At 36.0% G+C, this 20144-nt stretch overlaps 1 protein-coding gene across 4 annotated transcripts; it reads left to right on the plus strand.

Moving 5' to 3' along the window:
• The first annotated feature begins 1525 nt into the window (after nt 1–1525).
• Nucleotides 1526–19896, plus strand: apol1 (apolipoprotein L1). 4 transcript variants are annotated; one of them, XM_088014668.1, is made up of 33 exons: nt 1529–1666; nt 1746–1805; nt 1883–1942; nt 2019–2084; nt 2183–2239; nt 2611–2676; nt 3391–3441; nt 3535–3609; nt 3703–3750; nt 3962–4033; nt 4104–4160; nt 4248–4316; nt 4522–4575; nt 6236–6301; nt 6517–6594; nt 6678–6731; nt 6807–6881; nt 6987–7031; nt 8329–8388; nt 9396–9452; nt 10156–10242; nt 10372–10422; nt 10715–10789; nt 10882–10932; nt 11422–11511; nt 11638–11685; nt 11998–12090; nt 12165–12215; nt 13559–13603; nt 14269–14346; nt 15817–15856; nt 16261–16312; nt 16916–19896. In XM_088014668.1, exons 1-33 carry the CDS (start codon nt 1649–1651, stop codon nt 17868–17870), a joined length of 2904 nt encoding a protein of 967 aa, XP_087870794.1. In that variant the 5' UTR covers nt 1529–1648; the 3' UTR covers nt 17871–19896. The 4 variants fall into 4 exon arrangements, with proteins under 4 accessions (XP_087870792.1, XP_087870793.1, XP_087870794.1 ...); XM_088014666.1 differs by having other exon boundaries at nt 1526–1666; nt 4104–4316; XM_088014669.1 differs by lacking the exon at nt 4522–4575 and having other exon boundaries at nt 1531–1666.
• The last annotated feature ends 248 nt before the right edge of the window (nt 19897–20144 follow it).

Consider the following 20144-nt stretch of genomic DNA (forward strand, 5'->3'; position numbering starts at 1 on the left):
CCTAATTTTAAACGTTTGCTTTGTTTCAAAGCATTGCAGCCAAGGGCGGTTCTTAGATAACTGGCAACCTGTGTGGACAAGCCCCCCAAAAGCACCTTTTTAATTTGTTTTTGTTTATCTTAATGCTGTTCTCTCAAGTTAGTCTCAGAAATAAAATTTCATAAACTGTGTTTTGCTTTTTTATGTTTTGAATCCACAGTAACTAATTTATATACCCGATATATAGACAACTTGATTCTTTTCATTAAAACACGTTTGCTTATTTAATGAGCAAGTAAAAAAAAATCTTTATAAATATTTTTGCTTTTTAATGAAGTATTTGGGTATTTTTCACAAATTAAGTAAAAATTGAGCAGGAAACTGATGGGTGGATTGGTGCAATGTCTGCTGTGATTCAGGTGCTGTGATGATCTGACAGACAGCTTAGCCAAAAGGCAAATCTCTCAATTTACCGGCTGATTTATGGTCACAACCCAGGATTAAATAAAAGATGATGGAAGGACAGGTGTATTTGTGGAGAAAAGTTAGTATATGCTTCACAATTAGGTCCTTGTGAGGAAAACCTTTGGGCACCACTGCTATGGAGGAAGCAAATTTTTTATAATTATCTATATATGAAGGCCATATGTGTGGATTATAACAAAGATAGTTTGGTAAATTGAGAGATTTGCTTTCAAACTTGCACCTACATTACTATAGATAAACTCCCAGTTCATCTTTTCCTCTCTCTAAAAGGGGCAGTGTTATGTAAAGTCAACTTTTTGAGCTTTACATCACATTATTTATTTACGTTTATTACCTAACCAAAAACACATGTATGTTGCTTTGATTCTTTCATTCATGTTCAAGAAATCCTTTAACCTCCCATGATAACCATTCAGGTTTGTCTAAAAGCTTGTTCTCACCAAGCAACACCTATTTGTAAACATTGTAATGGAGTACAGTTGTGATGTCGTGCTGAAGGCGGAGTGTCGGAAAGAGCAGGAGTTTCTTAAAGCGACAGAGACCCAGTTTCAAGATGTTAAATTGCGAACTCAAATTTCTTTCATTTTTGATTTATACCACATTTTTTGTAATAACTGCAGGTAAGTTACGTGATTGTGCTAAAAGAAATACAGAGTACTGACCTTTCAAACAACACTCTGAGAGCAACAGGAATAACAATTAACTGGAATTTTTCGTTAAGAACCTGAAGCCATTTTGACATTCTGCACTGTTTGCTTTTAAAAAATGAGGTAATGCAATTATTTCACTCAGGAAGTTAAATATAGCAATGTTTTACTGCCATCTGATCGACCATCTAAGTGTTTTTAATCATTATATAGTCATCTTAATTCACCAAACTTAAGGTATGTGCACCAGGTGTCCAGATATATTTTGTTATCCAGCTGTGAGCGGCACCTCTGAGCTTTTTGTTTTGGAGAGCTCAAATGCGCCAGCATCAGCGATTTGGAAGAAGTGCTAAATCAGCACATTTCTGCCCGTCTAACCGACTGCTGCAACAGTCAAAAAAAAAAAAAAATCTCTGTTAGTTTCACTTTAAAACATAGCAACTTAAGCCAATGTTCTGGTTATATTAACTCCTTTATGGTGTTTTTGTTTGAAGGAGGCAGCAGGGAAGGTGAAAAAGTCTCCTAAATTCAATGGGATGAGAGCAGCGTCCAAGGTACTTATGCATCTATTTTCTCTTCTAATGTTTCCAGATTATTGTAAGTTGGTTAAATATTTTTAAAATGTTCCTTTAGGAAGATTTGTCTGGACAAAGCGAGCTCTCAAAAAGCAACGACAGTCTTTCCAAGACAAAAGTGAGAATTATTTCAAACTAAAATCAGATTAATTTAAATGTTCAGGATGTGCTAAAACTTTAAATTTCTGTCTTCAGGAGTCAAGTGGGTTTGGTGCCATCTTTAAAAACCCTTTTGGAGCAAGAGCGCCATCTCAGGTGGGAGCAGTAACTGTTAATGCATCCTGCTTAAATATTATTATTGATAATAAGTGATCAATATTTCTGCCCTCAGGAGGATCTAACAGCAGCCAGTGAGGTGTCTGAAAGCAGTGAGAATCTGTCTGAAAATCACACAAAGGTGAAGTTTTTACCTAATACATCCAGACTCAGCAGCTTCGGTCTTTATCGAGCTTAAAGGTGAGTTTCTCAGCGTTGATTTAGTTTGTTGTTCTTCAGGAAAAAGGATTCTTTGGTGGCATGTTCAAGAAAAAAGTCGCAAGGTCTCAGTCTCAGGTAAGACGTTAAATACAGTTCAGAAGATGTAAGATATTCATAAGATATTTTGTTCCAACTTTAGAGCAGAGAAAACATTACTGACGAGTTTCAGTTACCAAAAAATGTCAGAACTGTGATTTTTGAGCGATGCCACGCCCAGCTAGACGAGTTACCAGTCAGGAAACCAGTAGAGTCAGTTTGTTGATCTAGTGACCATTTTTTAATCTGGTTATGGTGAAGGTGCTTCCAAAGCTACTTTAACTCTGTCGTCAGTTGTTCACTGATGCCGACTCGCAGTCTGAAGCCTTTAAATAAATTGTTTTATTAAACAAAGTCACCTAAGTTTCCCAGGTTGTTTTATGAGTTTTAACTTGTTTTTCTTGGTGCAGGATGATTTGTCTGTGGATGAGGAACTATCAGCCAGCAATGATAATCTCTCAGAGAAACCTTCAAAGGTAAATGATAAAATTTAAGCCATTTTTCTTAAAATTAAAGGCTCCTATGCACTGGATGTGATTTTTACAATTTTTCCAACAAACGTGGGAAAATGTTTGAACTTTCAGAGTTTTTATTACTTGTTATAAAATCTCGAAGAAAAAAAAATTAAGTGCCTTTTCCATTGATTTTGGTATTTAAATTACATTTTCTCATTGATTTACAACGTCATAACTTGAGTTTTGTCAGTATTTTAATAATTTCACTTTAATTTCACATCCAATGTATAAATGTGAATTAATTAAAAACTCGAACAGTGGCTTGGTTAGTTCCCAAACAAAGAACGGACACTTCTGTTTTTATTTCTGAAGTTTCACGAGCAAAATAAATTTGAGACAAAAAGAAGCCGTATTTAACATGTAAATCTAGTCCATATTTTCCAATTTTAAGTATAAATTTTGAAATTAAGTTGATTAAAGTTTGTTCAAATGTCAAAACTGTAAAAATGTCCCTTTAGCTCACAAACTGAAGGCTAACTTCACTACAGATTTGTAGTGACCTAGTTACATCGAGGTCAATGTTTTGTGCTTAAATGTCTTAAAAAGTTGAAGAAAAAAAACAAGAAATCTGGGTTTGGAAAATTGGGGAACTTAGAAAATGGATTATTTTTAAAACATGAGTAATAAATGTCATTTAATAGTCTGTAAACTCATCGTCACTATATTTTCTGCCAGGGTGGAGTGGCGGCGAAGATCCTGAAGAATCCCTTCACCTCGTCGGCTCAAGTAATTTTCCCGCATGAAGAACTCAAATTTTATATAAATTAAACTTCTTGTGATAATTTCTTATTGGTTACATAACTTTGGATTTTATTTTAGGAAAAGGAAAAATCTGAAAACGTTGGAGATCCAGATGAAACCAGCTCTACTGCACCGAAACCTAAAACTAAAAAAGTAAGACTCCTTTAAATAGTTTTTTGGTCTTTTATTTGAACATTTTTACAACATCTTAATAATTATTGGTGAATAAATTCTTGATTTCTCCAGAGTGGCTTCAGTGCGGTGATGAAGAGCACCTTCTACAGTGAGAAACAGGTGACACAGCATGTTTGAAACCCACAATTTAAAAAAATCCTGCACTACTTTTTATAAAATCCAGTTAAAATACTTTGAATTTGTAGTTGTCAGAGGATAAAAAAGTGAAAAGAGAGCTTGAATACCTTCTCACATCTAGTGTAAATAACTAAAGAGCGATCTGCATTTTTATTCTTGTTTGTGTTTGAAACTAAAATGGCTTCCTCTGCAGGAGAAAAGCTCAGAGGCTGATGATGAGGAAACAGCAGAAGGAGATGGAGACAGTCAGCACAGCCACAAACAGGTTTGTTATGGAAATATTTAAATTTAAACTCATGTTTTTGGTCATATATGTATTTTCTTTTCTTTTTCAGAGTAAGCTGGTTGGGGCCATGACGAAGCTGAATCCATTCAGAGCTGCTGCACAAAAGGTTTGTGATTTAAATTTCAGATTGTGTTTTATTTCTCCATCTTACAGTGTTTTTATTTTATTTTTTTTATCTTTTTGTATTCGGCAGGAGAAACAGACAGGATCCGACGATGAAGAGCAAACTGTGAGCAGCGAGAAGTCATCAACTCACAAACAGGTACATGTGCATTTTTATTGTTTCTCTTTCCAATAGAAAGTATTTATTATTATGAATAATCCTTTTTTCACAGAGATCTTTCCCCTTCTTTAGGAGCTCATCTGTTTTAATAAAACTTTATAACTGTTTTAAACTCCTCTGCTTTGCTAGGACTGCAGCTGTCAGAGTAACATTTGTGCATCATTTTTAATGTTTCCCTCCTTAGAGCTCCATGGTTGAAGCCATGAACAAACTGAATCCGTTCCGCTCTGCAGCTAAAGTAACTATCCTGTTAATAAATGTGCTGGTGGGGTTGAAGGTGGCGGTGAGGGAAAATCAGGGCTGGGAAAGTGCTGCTGATGATGATCAATGCTTATCCTGAAAGTTTTGCATCATAAAGACTCTTGCTACATATATCACCATAACCTGTTTTCTTTTTATTATTTGAATGTAAACATGAAGAAAGGAAGCCCAGTTTATGTAAGATGAGATGCTGTCATTCCTGTGATGGTGCTGCTCATGATGCTGCCATGCTTTGTGTATTTTCTATGACAGAGTATTATGACCATTTTAATTTAAAAAAAATCATAAAATTAGGAGCATAAAGTGATCAAATTATGAGAATAAGTCATATTATGAGAACAACTTTGTACCAGAATAAAGCCATAATGCTGCGAGAGAAAAACTGTAATATTGTGAGAGAAAAAATGTAATATTGTGAGAGAAAAAATGTAATATTGTGAGAGAAAAAATGTAATATTGTGAGAGAAAAAATGTAATATTGTGAGAGAAAGGCCTTAAAATTGCAAGAGAAAACATGAATGAAGTTGTAGTTTTGCAAGAATAAAGTCATACAAGAATAAAGTCATACAAGAATAAAGTCATGACGTTACGAAAAGTCGTACAAGAATAAAGTCGTGATGTTACGAAAAGTCGTACGAGAATAAAGTCGTGATGTTACGAAAAGTCGTACAGGAGTAAAGTCGTAATGTGAAGAAAAGTCATATGAGAATAAAGTTATATTTTGAGGATAAAACTGTAATAAAATAAAATCTTAATACTACAACTTTATCCTTTATTACTTTGACTCAAACTATTATGACTTGATGCTCCGTTCTAATTTTACTGAAATCTGTTGGGTTTTTCAATGTGGTCATTCGTGCTGCTAATTAAATTCAGACACAGTCAGACTTCTGTGTGGCTCCATAGCTTCCGGCAGGAGAAGAACGTTGACGTCAAACAGCAGCGCTCTGTTTACGGCCGTAATAACGGATGAAGCCGTTTATGGATCCGCCTTCGAGGCGGGGCTGTGAGGTGGAAGTTTCCAAGCTTCAGTCTCACAGAGCAGCCATCATTCAGTTCCTACAGACTAGCCTGCAGCAATTAGCAAACATCTGATGGAACTGCGCATCTGCTGAGCTCGTTATAGGAGCTACTTCTCAGTGCAGCGCTGGTAGAAATGTTGCTAAATGGTTAGTAGAGAAGCCGGGTTGTGATGACTTCCTCAAGGCGGAGTCTCGGAGAGAAAACGAGTTTTTAAAGAGACAGAGGCCCAGTTTCAAGGCATTACAGCATTTTTATAACAACTGAAAGTGAAATAGAAAAATGGAAAAATGTTCCTGCAAAATACAAAATACCGCCCCTTTAAAAGCACTATCTTATCTACTTACTATCTACATTCTATAGTAAATACATAGAAAAAGACTTCATGCCACAACTCTTCAAATAGGAAATATAACGTTTGATTTCATGTTCACTTTAGAGCAGTAGAAAGTCTGATCATTTTCTCTGCAGCTGAGAGAAATTAAATGTTTCTTCCTATTAAAACAACAAGAAATATCAACTGAAATGATAAATCACCATCTTAAATAGAAGCTCTGACAGGATTTCAGTGAAACGCAGTGAAAAAAAGAACAGATGTCTTTTTGTCTTCTGCTCAGAAGGACACTGAGGACACAGAGACCTCTGCAGAGAACGGGAAGCAGTCGGAAAACAAGGCGGATCTGGTGAGCCTATTTTTTCCTTCGGTCACAACTAATCGATGACCACAAACAGGCGTGTGGAGCCGATCAACTTCTTACAAAAATACCCTCCAAACCAAAGCTCCTCCTCCTCCACTCTTCCTGCTACGTCACTCTTACTTTGCTCCTGACGGCTATTAAATCTTCACCTCCTGTTCTGGGACACGGGGCCATTTACTTTGTGCTTTTGTCCTTGGCAGGTCAAGAGTAATTTGATCCAGACAGAAAGGAAGGAAAAGGGTGAAACTCCTCCAGTCCTGCGCAGACCAAGAACAGAGGTTTGCTGGCAGCCGTAAATATTTACATGTGGTTCTTATGGGAAACATTCTCACTTCTGTTTTAAATCTGTGCTGGGACTCAGGCGATGAGGACGACGTCCATGCATGAGATGGAAAAACCAAAACCAGAGGAGAAGGTGCTTTTTGTTTCCTATCTAAACCTGTGCATTCTTCTATTTTAAATGATGTAACAGTTAAATTTTTCTCTGCAGAAGGAAAAACTCCCTAGAGAGAAGAAGGGAAAATCTTCAGATCCTCCTGTTGTCCCACCCAGACCGTCAGAGGAGGTGAGAAATCTGCTCTTACTTTAGTTATATTTTTGTTTTGTATGTGCCATCTGTTGAAACTGTAACTTATCTTGGTTTAAGAAAGCTGCTGTGGTTACTTTTCAGGAAATGAGCAAAACTGTCAGACATCGCAAGAAAGACAAGCAAGAGGTTTGTACAGAACGTAAAAATGTCTGATTATTTCTCTCTTTGGTTTCACTGACGCTTCATTCTGACTAGTGAACATAAAACCAAGCTGCTTTTTACATTTTTCGAACATTTTTTAGGCATTTAACCTTAGACAAAAGCCTGTATCTAAACTTTACAATGAGGCTCCCCTTATAGATGCGTAGTTCATAGATATGTTATTAAATCATCTCTGAACACTTTATAAGGCATTAATTGTTTATTATGCATTAATTAAGGCCCGAGAAGAGTCAAAATCTACTAGTTTTTTGCCAAATACTGAGCCAGATCTGTTCATTTATATGTTTTATCTAGTTATCTAAACATTTCAGACTACTTTGTAAGCACAATAGCATTTGTAAACGATTTTTAGCATATCGTCTGCTTCTCATCCTTAATTAATGCATGATAAACAGTTATTAATCATTCATAAGGTGCTTATATTACATGAATAAACACTTTTTTCATCTGTATTATTTTGGGGCTTTTTCATTGACTTAAAGATGGCTAACTTATAGTTATAGATGGCTGGCTAATAAAAGAAACTTTGCTCTACGACAATATTTAAATTGTGTTTAAATTTAGGATTTAAATTATCTCCTCTGCATATTAACTATTTATTTACTCAGGCTGCAAGAGAGAACAAGATCTTCAGCAGATAATAGGAAGGCTAAACATGATGCAGCAGAGTAGCTAATTTTCTCCATATGAGCTTTTAACCATATGAAATACGATGGATAAGGAAATGTCTGGAGCTTTTTGGAAAATACATAAACTCCATGTTTGTAACAAAGCCACATAATCACTCTGTTCAATATGAGATGCTTAAGACCGTTTAAAGTGATAATGCCAAATTATTTTTGTTGTTTTTTAAATCTGCAAAGTCATGTTTTACAGTGATTGCTGTATTTCATACCTGCAGCTTGTTACACCTGCTTCTAAAATAGATTTTTATCAACATTTCATGGCAGAAAGGTTAGAAAAAATACTTTAATATCTTCTAAATTAATGCAGTACTCGGGCAAAAATTGTAGTTGGCTACTGTTGGTGTAGGGAGGTGGAAACTTTAGAGAGAGCACAAATCTGATACAAAACTGATCAGGTGCATCTAATTGTTTGGTTTTTATGTGCGGAAAGAAAGTAAATGTCTGCCGAGGCTCCACTAACAAGGCTGTATTTCAGAAAGTGATGCAGTTTTTTTAAAATGTAAAAATTGTTTCCAGATTTTTTTATTTTTTTTATTATTTAACTAAATTTCTTATTTTATTTTATAAATTTACAGCAGAGCCAATCAGGAGATGAAGCCAATGGAGAAGAATCAAATGGGACCAAAGACAAACCAGTGAGTGAATCGTCAGTTTCGGTTTGAACCTTGTTGCCCAAATTAATCCAAGGCTTTTATTAACTGTATAAAATATATTTTTCTTCTGCAGTGTTCCTGCTGTCAGTGCATGAAATGAACTCTTGTATGTCAAGTACTTGCTGTTGCTGTTCGGTTATAATCTGGCTTTTCCAGTTCCTGCTTTTTTATCGCCTGCGTCATGCCAAACCCATGCAAAGTACATGTGACTCCCTCAGGCTGTTGTCAGAGGGAGTTCCTGCAAGCTCTTTGTTACACTGCAAAAACAAAATCTAACTGAGGATTATTGTCTAGCTTCTAGTACTAATATCTTAGGGCACTTGGGATAAGAAAAAACTAACTTACAAGTAACATTTCAGCAAGAAATAGGAGCTTGTTTTGAGTAAATAATTCCTTATATTGAAAAAAGACGCTTGTTTGCTAATTCCACTAGCAGATGTTTTCACTTACAAGACATTTTACCATGTTATAAGTTAAATAATCTGCAAATGTTGCTGTTTTCACATCAGTATTAAGGAATTATTGACTTAATGAAGCTCCTATATTTTGCTGAAAAGCTACTTACAAGTTAGTTTTGTTTTATTTCAAATGTACGAAAATGTTTGCAGTATAAACAAGACTAAATTCTTGGTAAGACGAGATTTTTCTGTTCATATTCAGTTGGTTGTGTTAAAACTTTGGACTCTTTGTTTTTGATCTTTCAAGCATGAACATGTGAGTTTTCAGCTGATTTTTAAAGGATATAATATGGATTTTAAAACCGGGAAGCAGAAACAGAAAGTAGGACAGGCCATTTGAGCGAATTAACAGGCGCATACCTGCATGTGGAAGTTTCCTAATGAGTTTATAAAAAAATTGGAGCACGTTCAAGTCAGATGCCAATCGTTCATCCAAATATAAACAGCATCAGTTTCAGTGAAATGTAGTTTTTCAGGTTTCTTGTGTGACTTGGACCAACATGTGATGATTGTGCACATTTCTGTTTTTAGGCCAAGGTAAAAAAACAGAAGAATCATCATGGACTCATACCACAAATTGGATTCAAGGTAAAATAAATTCAACACTCGGGTTAGAAAAGCCTCTGATTTTGGATGTAAAAAGTAAAATCTGCCCTGTAAAGTGGTATATTTGCTGTCTGCATAGATTCAAGCTAATTTATGGTAATTTATGGCAATTTTACCCCTTCATAATGATACCTATGTAGCTTTTAGGCATTTTATTACTGGTTTATCCAACCAGCAAGTTAAAGTCCATTTCTATTCTACTAAACGGGAAAGTGGTAGTGCATCTCCAATAAATGAGTCTGATAAAACATAATTTACTTCCTTTGCAGGTTTCTTCTATTTTTCATATTTTAATTATAGGCTCTTAGTGTTATTTGGTAGAATCCCAAAGCCGCAGGATTTTAGTTATTTTTATAGAAATAATCAAAGGGAGAGAAGGCACTGTTAGCTTAGCGCCGCTAGCTAACTGTTGCTACATTTAGCATCTAGCATCCGCTTTCAAGCTTCTTGAACTAAAGCAGTGGCATAGTTTTCTTTTATTAGCCATTTAATTATGTCTACCTTAAAATGTAATATACTTTGACTGATTAATCAAAAACTGCATATTTAAATACAGTTTGAGATAATTTTCTTTGGCATTTGAACCATCTTTATCTCATAAGCATAAGCTAGCTAACTAGCCTTGTTTTCATGAACTCTGTATTTTGTGTTGCCTCATGTTTTGTAATGTTAATGCTTATTTTAGGCTGGGTCTGATGATGAAGGGCTGAAAGATGAAGAGTCTTTACCCAAAGAGGAAGATAAAGATGAGGACAAAGAGAAACCAGAAAAGGTCTGATATATTTGTTTATTTCTGACACAGATTAAATACTAACTCAATTAGCAGCTGCAAGTAGAACATTTCTGTATTTAATTTAAAGGAAATATGAGTTATTAGGGTTTTTTGTTTGCTTGCTTTTAGTCGAAAGTGAAAAAGCCAAAGAAACCCAATCCTTTCATGCCCCGGGTCAAGGTAAGGCTCAAAAATTTTACTTGTACAAACTTATTTTTTCGCATGTCTACATGTCCCATATGCTAGAAAAATCTGACTCAGATGGAGATTATGTTAATCAGTCCATATTTTTTTTTATTTGTTTTTGTAATTCAAACACTAGAAAATGGGTTCCTTTCAGTTCTTCCTTTGCTGATGCATGACTTTATAACATCATTTTAACTGTTGAAAATGTTAAGTATTCAACTAAATAATATCTAATAATTTTTTGTACAGCATCTTCTTCTACTTGCAACTTTTTATTATTTGTCAGGCTGCATCTGACGATGAAGGGCTCAAAGATGAAGAAGAGGAAATTAAAGAAGTTGAGGAAGATAAACCAGAAAAGGTCTGTTTTGTTTTGCTGTGTGTGTTTTTTTTTTTTACCTGTCTGGCAGGTAAAAACAACACAGTAATTATTTCTTGTTTTGTTTTCTTTAGCCCAAAGTCAAGAAGACAAAGCAACAGAATCCCTTCCTGTCTCGGTTTAAGGTAAAGCTAAGAAATGCGACTTACAGATGTCCAAATGCTCCCATCTATTTGATTAAAATAATCAAATTGAAGATACTTGAATTTAAACAAACTGTGGTTTCCTTTTCAGTTAATCTTTTTTAACTACGTATTGCTTGATTATGCATATATACGAAGAGTGATTAAAACGAGGAAGAGCACAGTTATGATGACATCAAATTAATTACTGTTGAGATCAAAATATAACTAAAAAGTACTTTGTAGGACACTAAGGAAATGCAAAAGCAAAATATAAAGCACATGTATAAAAGAAACAGATGTTAAAGATATGAAATGTATCAAACAGTTCATTAGGTGGATAATTTGTTCAAAATTGGCTGTAAACAAATTGATTTTCAGTGCTGATTTAAAGGAGCAACAGTTTCTGCACATCTCAGGTTTTCAGGGAGTTTGTTCCAGAGCTGAAAAGTAAACATTAAAAATCATGTTTTTGTTTTTTTTAATTGTCAGGGTGCGTCTGATGATGAAGGGCTGAAGGATGAAGATGAGTCATCGTCTAAAGAGGAAACTAAAGACAATAACAAGGAAAAACTAGAAATGGTCTGTTTTGTTTTTTGACCTTTTTTGCTGCTTCTAAGCAAATGTTAATTTGACTAATAACTGAAAATGGATCGTTTCTGTATTTCAATTAAAAATAAAATAAAAACTTTTTTTTTCTTCTTCTAGCCCAAAGTCAGGAAGCAGAAACACAATCCTTTCATGCCTCGGCCTAAGGTCAATATCAAAATGTGACTAATTCTGCCATCTAAAAATAATTTAAAATAATAAGGTGGAGATGATTTTTCTTTCTGTTCAGAGTTTTTAGAGTTTTTAGTAAACATTTTTCTGTAAAATGTTTCAGGTTTTTAAAACTAATTCTAATCTAAATCTAGACAAAAAAAAAGAAGCAGTAATTGTTTTAAAATGGTCTCTTCATCAATTAATTTTACAAACACCTAATATATATATATCTGTTATAGCCAGCAGCTAAATGTTGTTTTATTTTTGTGGCTAATTTTCTTTTTTTTTTTTTTCTTTTTTTGTCAGGCTGCATCTGATGATGAGGGACTAAAAGACGAAGAAGAGTCTTCAGTTAAAGAGGAAATTAAAGAAGATGGGGACAAGGAGAATATGGACAAGGTTAGGTTAGGCAAAAGGAAGTTTGTGTTTTAATTTTATAGGCATGGCCTGATCCTGTTTTTGTTTGTTTTTAGCCCAAAGTCAAGAAACCAAAGAAGCACAATCCTTTCATGCCTCGGATCAAGGTAAGAGAAAAACATGAGAGTTATTCAAACCATATCCAAAAGTTTTAAACATTTCTGATTAGAAATTATCCACTTTAGTTTTTATTATTATTACTGGAGAGTATATTTAAAAAACCTTTCTGCACAACTCTAGGTAACTGTACTTAGCAGGCTGACTCATCATCATGGCTTCCTTTCAGTTTCTTTGACTAATCCGAGCCTTTATTTGGTTGAAAATAGAAGCAGGACACAACATTGCAACATGCAGATTTCACTGCAGCTTTGGTTTCGTTTAGCAGTACATCTCGAGGTCTGGGGGAACTCTTCTCTGATAAAAATGTTAGATAATCTATTTGCACCAATGCACCTGTAGGACGTAGTTCTAAAGAAACTGGGTGATACATTTGGTTTAAAACTGCAGACAACAATCATGCTTCAGTTTCAGCTGCATTTATAAGTCAGACTCAAGAAAAAGTTCAAAGAAGTTGACAGTTGAAGATTAAAACCAAACAAAGAAGTAATTAACTTTGTAATAACTAGCATTTGTTTATGGAAAATGTGTTTTAGGTGTTTTTCGTGTCATCTTTCCAGTAGATTGTCTGGTTTAAGGTTTCCAGTGGCTTGAATGTCATGAATCCAGTACTTTTCTGCCATGTAGTTTACATATTTATTAAGATTTATATCAGTTTTTCTGTCACGTTTGAAGTGGTTTATATGTGCAGTTTGTGCTTTTAATATTTCTATTACTTTTCTCACATCAGGTTTCAGTTCTTTGCACTTTTCAGGTGTCCCTCAGTTATGTGTAATTTGCACAATTAATAATTCCAGTAGTTTTCCATTCAGGTTTAGAGATTTTTCTGCATGTTTGCATGTATGTTTATGACTGTAATTCTTTGTAATATCACAGTTGACACGCTGTAAAATTTAGTAAAAACAAAAAAAATAAATTAAGTACCAACGCAGTGCAATCCGTTTGGTTCTTAAAATATTCTGAACTGTTTCCACAACAAGAAGTAACTACTGCCGATTGAAACCACTATGTGGCATATTCCAAAAATATTGATGAGATTTCATGACAGGAAAGATGTTGACGTGACACCTGGAGTTTGTTCATGCAACCATAAATGTGATGGTTATGGTTGTATAAAAACTTTGATAGTTGCTGCATTGTTTGAACTAGTTTTAATTTAGTCGTTGATTTAAACTCTTTCCTCATCAGGTTATTTAGGTGAGGTTAGTCCAACGATTCACTGCAACCTGTCTGCACCGTCTGAAAACCATTAGCTGACCATAAGTCTGAACTTTGTACTTCAGTGTCAGCATTAGGACAAACATGATTTTCTGATTGTTTTGTTTGTTTTCAGGCCAGAGTCATTCAGAAGAACAGACCAGATGGAGCTGCAGCAGAGGTGGAAAATATTTTCTTTATAAAATAAATAGTTTTTAATGTATCTTTTGTTTTCCTCTCTGTTGCATGAAACCTACATGTGAAGTACATGTATTTAGTACATGATATGTTTCTTTTCAGTCTTCCTCATTGTGTTTCAGTCACTTGACTCCCACCCTCCTCCACCCTGAAAACAACCTCCTATTCTCCCATCACACACTTCGCCTCCAGAGTAAACGCTCAGTTCCCAACAGAGACTATTGTTGTCAGTGTGTTTTTCTTTTTTTTTGTTCCTCTCTGCCACTGCTGACATGAAACCCATCCCCACACCATCATACGTGTTTGTGCGTGCCCATGAACATGGGAAGATGAGAAGATTAGGCTCAAATGTGCCCAGACTTGTTTCTTCACTTCTTGTTTTCAGCGGCTTCATGGAAGCTTTTGGTCCTTTTTTTTTACTTCTGCAAAACGGCGTAAAGGAGTCTGCAGAGTTGAAATTGTTGTAACTCGAACTTCTTCCCTTTTCTCTGAGCAGAAATAGCGAAACCAAGAAACCATAACTCCTCACATGCTGGTTTTTAAATTTACAACAGTCTACTTAACATACACCTGTCTCTGTTCTTCTGTGCAGAATTGTTTGTAAAGTTAAGCTTATTCCCTTGTTTTAATTTGCTTTTATCTTCTCAGAATGAAGAACCCCAAAGGTCTTTATTTGACCGGCTGGAGGATTTACGTATGGAGCCCTCAGGACCAGAAGACGGCCAGGTTGGTTGTTGGGACTAAATATGTTGACGACTCAGGGTCTGTTTGCCCCTTTTCCAGTTTTGTCCCAACAATACATCATTTTAATATCTGTAAACACACCAGTTAGCCATTCCTACACTTGTAATTAGTTATTGTATATTGATTTATATCTCTTTGCAGTCAACTGTCTAAAGAATTATGACGATAGAAGTTTCAAGAGATTCTGAAATCTTTGTTATATTGGTGTAATTTTTTATTTTACTGAATATTTTGTGGTGGCAAGGAGGAACTGTGGTTAGCACTGTTGCCTTGAAGCAAGAAGGATTGAATCCCACCTGAGCTCTTTCTGCATAGTGTGTTTATGTTCCCTCCATGTGTGTGTGGTCTCTCTGGGTCCATTTGTGGATGTGAGAGTGCGCAATCAAGCTCTGATTCAAAACCTTGGTCTCGGTTCGGTTGAAGTGAACTCTGGTGTGTTTCGAATGCATATCTGAACAGCAAGCGGACAGGAGACCGCTCCAAAGGCAGGAAGCATGCTACAGTGCAGGGCATTCTGGGTAAATTCAACCAAAACAAACATGAGTCTAGCCAGTGAAACAGTGAAAGAAGAGGAATTTTACAACCGCTAAAATCTGACGCTACTCCATTTGTGTTTGCATTCTGTGAATACGAAAGTTGCGCTCAGTGACATAAAAGGTTTTTATGTCATTTCCTTCAGTGGTTATTGGTTCAGCGCCCCCACAGGCGAGGAGTTGAACAGGTTTTTCAATTAGTTTGGTTCGTTTGACAGTGCAGTGTGAAAGTGAACTGCAGCAGCTGAAAATGTAAGAAATGTTGCAACTTTGATCCTCAATCAAACCGAGTCTACTGGACTGTCAGGTGTGAAAACATCCTTAGGTTAATTGATCACTTTAAATTCGTCTTAGGTGTGAGTGTTTATGTGCAGGCAACCTGCCCAATAACTGCTGGAAGTGGGCAGCAGTTCACCTTCTATTAAATTCACACCACATGATTTCTACCAGTATGTCATCAGCGGCGTTTCCCTTTACATCAGAGCCACATTAAACATGTACAAAACCCTAGATGCTAACCAATTTCTTATGTACATGGTTGGCTACTTGATGGTTGGAAGATTTAATAACAATTAGACTCGTACCTTCTCCAAAATTCAATGTTTGATTGCAAATTACTAATCTTACATACTTATAAAGTATGTGAACCTTAATCTTCCTACCTTGTATAGAGTATTTGCTGCAAATCTGCAAATACATAGAGGGCTACCAGTTCTTATGGTTGACGGTTGCTGTCCATCGCCACTATTGTCCAATAAAATGACTAGTTTGGTGTGCATCCTTGTCTGTTTGTACAGCATCCTACGACCATTTTCACAGTGAAATCAACTTAATAAAAGTGACCAACTGCCTGTTTTTTGACCAGCTTTACAAGTCAACAATGGCAGCAAGTATGTAAATACAAATCTGTCTCTTTTAGGATGTGGAGGATCTCATGGACTGGTGGAACACTGTTGAACGTAAGTCTTTTTTTTCTACTATTTAAATTTTTTTTCTCTGAAAATATGAGGAAAAGTGTTTTTAATACTCTAGAGTTGTTTTCATTTAAGTATTTAACTCACTTGAGTAAAATCCAAATACTTCCAGTTGTCCTCCCCAGCGTCCATTTTTAGAAAAAAGACTATTTCCTGCTTCAACAAACCAAACGCTTTTAATAAACTCGCTATAAAACCGTCATGGGCCACTGGAAACGTCTGGGAACAAAAGGCTGACCTTGCTAATGTTCACCCGGCCCACTGGGAGCTTATGGTTGTCATAGCAACACATGGGTGTACTGCTCATCAACATGCTGTTGACTTTGTGCTTCCCATGAAGTGATTCATAACATTACTCCTTATTGCTTTGTTTTTTGTTTTTTTTTTAGCATGGGAGGACACGCCTCAAGATGACGACCTGACAGAAAAGGAAGAGGCCAAGTAAGTTAAAGCAGAAATGGACGTCAATTAAACCTTTTGAGTGACGCTTTGCAAATATTGTTCCCTTATTGTCTTTAATCATGCTGATATACTGTATTATAAACTGCTCCTGAATTGATTTACAGTCTGGCAGTCAAACAAACAAAAAAAAAAAAACAACAAACTACAGAGCAGCAGTTAACAGTTGTAAAATTAAATAGCTGAAATTCACAACATTAATTATAAGTTATGCAAAACATGGCAAAATGTCTAAATGCTAAGATATCGTACTAGTTTGCACCGAGCCGATGCTGTTATATACCACAGTCACAAACTGCAACAGAAAAAAGGGGAGGAGCTGGCAGTTGCCGGTTGCCATGGTAACCACCAACTGCCAAGAGCAGAGCTTGTATCAGTAAAAATCAGGAGAAAATGACTTTTTGACTAAATGAATTTGAAGAATAAGTAAACAGTAAAGAAAATAAGAATAAGTAAACAGTAAGTAAAGTGATTTTGATAAATTTCTCGTCTATAATAATATAAAAAAAAATACCCACAGAAATTAGATGAAAGTGCTGTTTGTTGGTTGTCACGTTTTTAGTCATCGTCTTTTTCTCGTGTCAGGGCCTTCGCTGTAACTGCAGATAAGGTCCAGAAGGGAATCCGAGTTTTCAACAAGCTGTTCTCCGAGCGAGCCGAGAGCCTCTGGCAGCACGTCATCGACCTCAACGCCATCGCCGACGGCCTGGACAAATTCAACAAGAAGACAAAGATCGCTCAGATCACCGGCGGCTCCACCAGCGCCATCGGGGGCGTCGCCACCATCACCGGCCTCGCCCTGGCTCCGGTCACCATGGGAACCTCCCTGATCGTCACAGCCGTCGGTTTAGGTGTCGCCACGGCTGGTGGGTTAACTTCAGCCGGCGCCGGCATCTCCAACCAGGTCAACAACTCTTTGGACCGCAAGAAGGTGGAGAAGATCGTCGAGGACTACCAGGAGAAGATCGCCGACCTCAATAAATGCCTGAAGTTCATCAAGCAGGGAATAGAGAACCTGCGCAAGTTCGACCTGATCAAGATGAAGAAAAGCGCATACAACCAGGACTTCCCCGCGCTCACCAGTCAGTTCTACGAGGACGGCGCCATGGCGGGGAAGGCCATCCTCATCAACGCCAACGAGATCATGCGTGTGGTGCAGATTGCCAACGTGGCGGGCAGCACGGCCGCCAGGGCGGTCCAGATCGCCAGCATGGCCACTGGCGTCCTCACGGGGCTCTTTGTCGGTATGGACATCTACTTTGTAGCTAAAGACTCTAAGGAGCTGAAGAAAGGGGCAAAATCTGAGTTTGCAGCCAAAATCAGGGAGGTGGCCACACAGCTGCACGACGGGCTGGTGGAGCTGAACACCATCCGGGAGGAGCTGCACAGCACCACACCAGAAGGCATCACAAACGGCAAAGACGGCGAGAGCGAAAAGAAAGGGACAAGTGAGAAACATGATGAGAGTTCAGATGAGGATGAGATCGACCGGATTAAAAAAGCTATAAAAAAGGACCTTGAGAGCCGGGAATATGTCTGACTCCAGCAGGCTATTATGGGGTGCCGCTTGCAAATGTTACAGTAAGAAATTAACAATATTTTTGGTTTATTGAGCCTATCATAGAGGAAAAAATCAGGGATTAATTTTTCAAAGTCATATTTTGACAATTTTATTCTACATTTAAATAATATAGTTACAAACTAAATATTGAATTAGGCTAAATTCTTAGTTTACAGATTAAATGCTAATTAAATACTTAGTTATGCAAACTGACAAAATATTTAGCTTGCTACTTAAATATTTAGTTAGTACACTAGCCTGATCTGCTAACTAAATATTCAGGTTGCTAGCTAAGTATTTTAGCTAGCAGGCAGGCTGAATGTTTGCTAGCCTGCTAAATATTTAGGTAAATACTTAGCTAGCAAGATAAATATTTTGTTAGCTGGTCAGGCTAGTGTGCTAGCTAGATATTTAGGTAGAAAGCTAAATACTTAGTTTTGAAATATCTTGCTTCCTAAATATTTAGTTGGTACGGCAGCCTGGTTTCTAAAAGAATATTTAGCTTGCTGACTAAATATTTTGGTCCAAGCTAAATATTTTGTTTGAAAAATAAATATTTAGTTTGGAAAATAAATATTTAATTTGGAGCTAAATATTTAGTCTACAAACTAAATATTTATCTTGTGAATTAAATATTTTATTTGGAACTGTGAGATTTATAAATGTATGAATAATATGGTGAAAATGTGACTTTGAAAAATGAACTCCAGTTGTTTTCTGTATGTCAGACTAAATAAGCCGAAATATTGCTGTTAATTTTTGTACTGTGTAACTTTATAATCTGTTCTCCATAGCAGACTGCGTTAAACTTTAAAGTTTTAACAGGACTCTTTGAACTTTACCCATTCTGAACTTATTTAAAACCTCCTGCTGCTGTTTCCTCTCCAGTCTCATTGAGGAGACTTTCAAATTGAAACTGACTCGTTCTAATCTAAACACTACATCAGTAGGAAACCAATCTGGAAGTTGTGCCATTGTGTGAAACGTCTGTTTGTTTCAGCAGTGAGATTTGAAGATTTAATTGAGTCAATTGTGATATTTTTACAGACCTTTTATTTAAATAAGGTCACCCAGATTTGGGATTTTTACGTTATGTGATGATGGGTGCCTTTTGTTCAGTGATGCCTTAAAAAGAGAACACTGGAGGTAATTTTTAAACTATCAGTAGTGAAATTATTTTTTTACAGAAACTGGTGGATATAAATCTGGATTGATGAAAAAATTTGTTTCAGGCTTGAATAGCTTGCTAGCTAAATATTTTGAATAATCTTAAACATTTTGCTGGGTTTTGCAACATTTAACTCTGCCTCCTTATTTTATCAGTTTTAATGCCTATAGTTACATTTTAGGGTGAAAACCGTTAACAGATGAGGTAATATGTTGTTTCTTTACCAACAAATTCAGGATGAAGAAGTCAAAAAACTTAACTGCTAATCATTTAATACAGATTATTTTTTTATTTTAATGCACTTTGTTAAAATGTGAATCAGAGTTTAGAGTTTTGGAAAAATGTATTTAGTTCATGTTCTTAGCCACTTCTTGTTCTCTGTTGTCATTTGACGAGGATACATCTATGAATGTTCTTTTTATCTGAACAAAAACTTATTAATCCAGACTTTTTTATGAAATGTTAGCTGGTAAATCTCACGCTGAATGATTATGAATGCCACTGGTTTCCATCACTGAATTCAAGTCTTTGGGATTTTTTTTTATATAAATCAGTCTTATTGAATTGTTTAATATCAATTAACTGATACATTTTAACTAAGCTAATTTAAGCCAAACAGACAGTTGTATATCCATTATGTGAGGTATGCAAATTATGATATTTTCCTGTAATTATACTGTTACTTTAGAGTTAAATGTTTTCTTTAGGTTCTGGTGCCTGTTGGAAGCAAATGTTTATTTATTGGTCTTCTTTGTTCTGTAAAGGCTGGATTAGAAATACTTGTACGTGCAATAAACTGTCCATGTGAGTTTAAATACATTTTTATTACAAAATTAACTAGTGGCTCCACGTCTGTACATTTTACAGGTTTTGCAATTGAACAAGCACTTTTAGCCTCATCTAGTTTAATTCAGCCAGAAAACGTCAATTGTTTTTTTTTTTTTTGGAACCCCACCCCACCCCGCATAAAACAACACAAAACAAAAATGATGCTGGTCCTAGATCAGATACGGTGGGGCCCAAACCGATTGTCCATAATCTCTGCCGCCTTATAGTCTGACTGTTTTATAAAGATCTTTACCTGG

Source organism: Poecilia mexicana, unplaced genomic scaffold, assembly GCF_051168715.1.
Source record: "Poecilia mexicana isolate PSO_F unplaced genomic scaffold, ASM5116871v1 scaffold_17, whole genome shotgun sequence".
Classification (NCBI taxonomy): Eukaryota; Metazoa; Chordata; class Actinopteri; order Cyprinodontiformes; family Poeciliidae; genus Poecilia; species Poecilia mexicana.

Coding starts and splice junctions, on each gene's coding strand:
- apol1 (XM_088014666.1), top strand. Junction 2,085..2,182: donor TGTCTGAAAATCACACAAAG/GTGAAGTTTTTA, acceptor GTTGTTCTTCAG/GAAAAAGGATTCTTTGGTGG. Junction 3,442..3,534: donor CCTTCACCTCGTCGGCTCAA/GTAATTTTCCCG, acceptor ATTTTATTTTAG/GAAAAGGAAAAATCTGAAAA.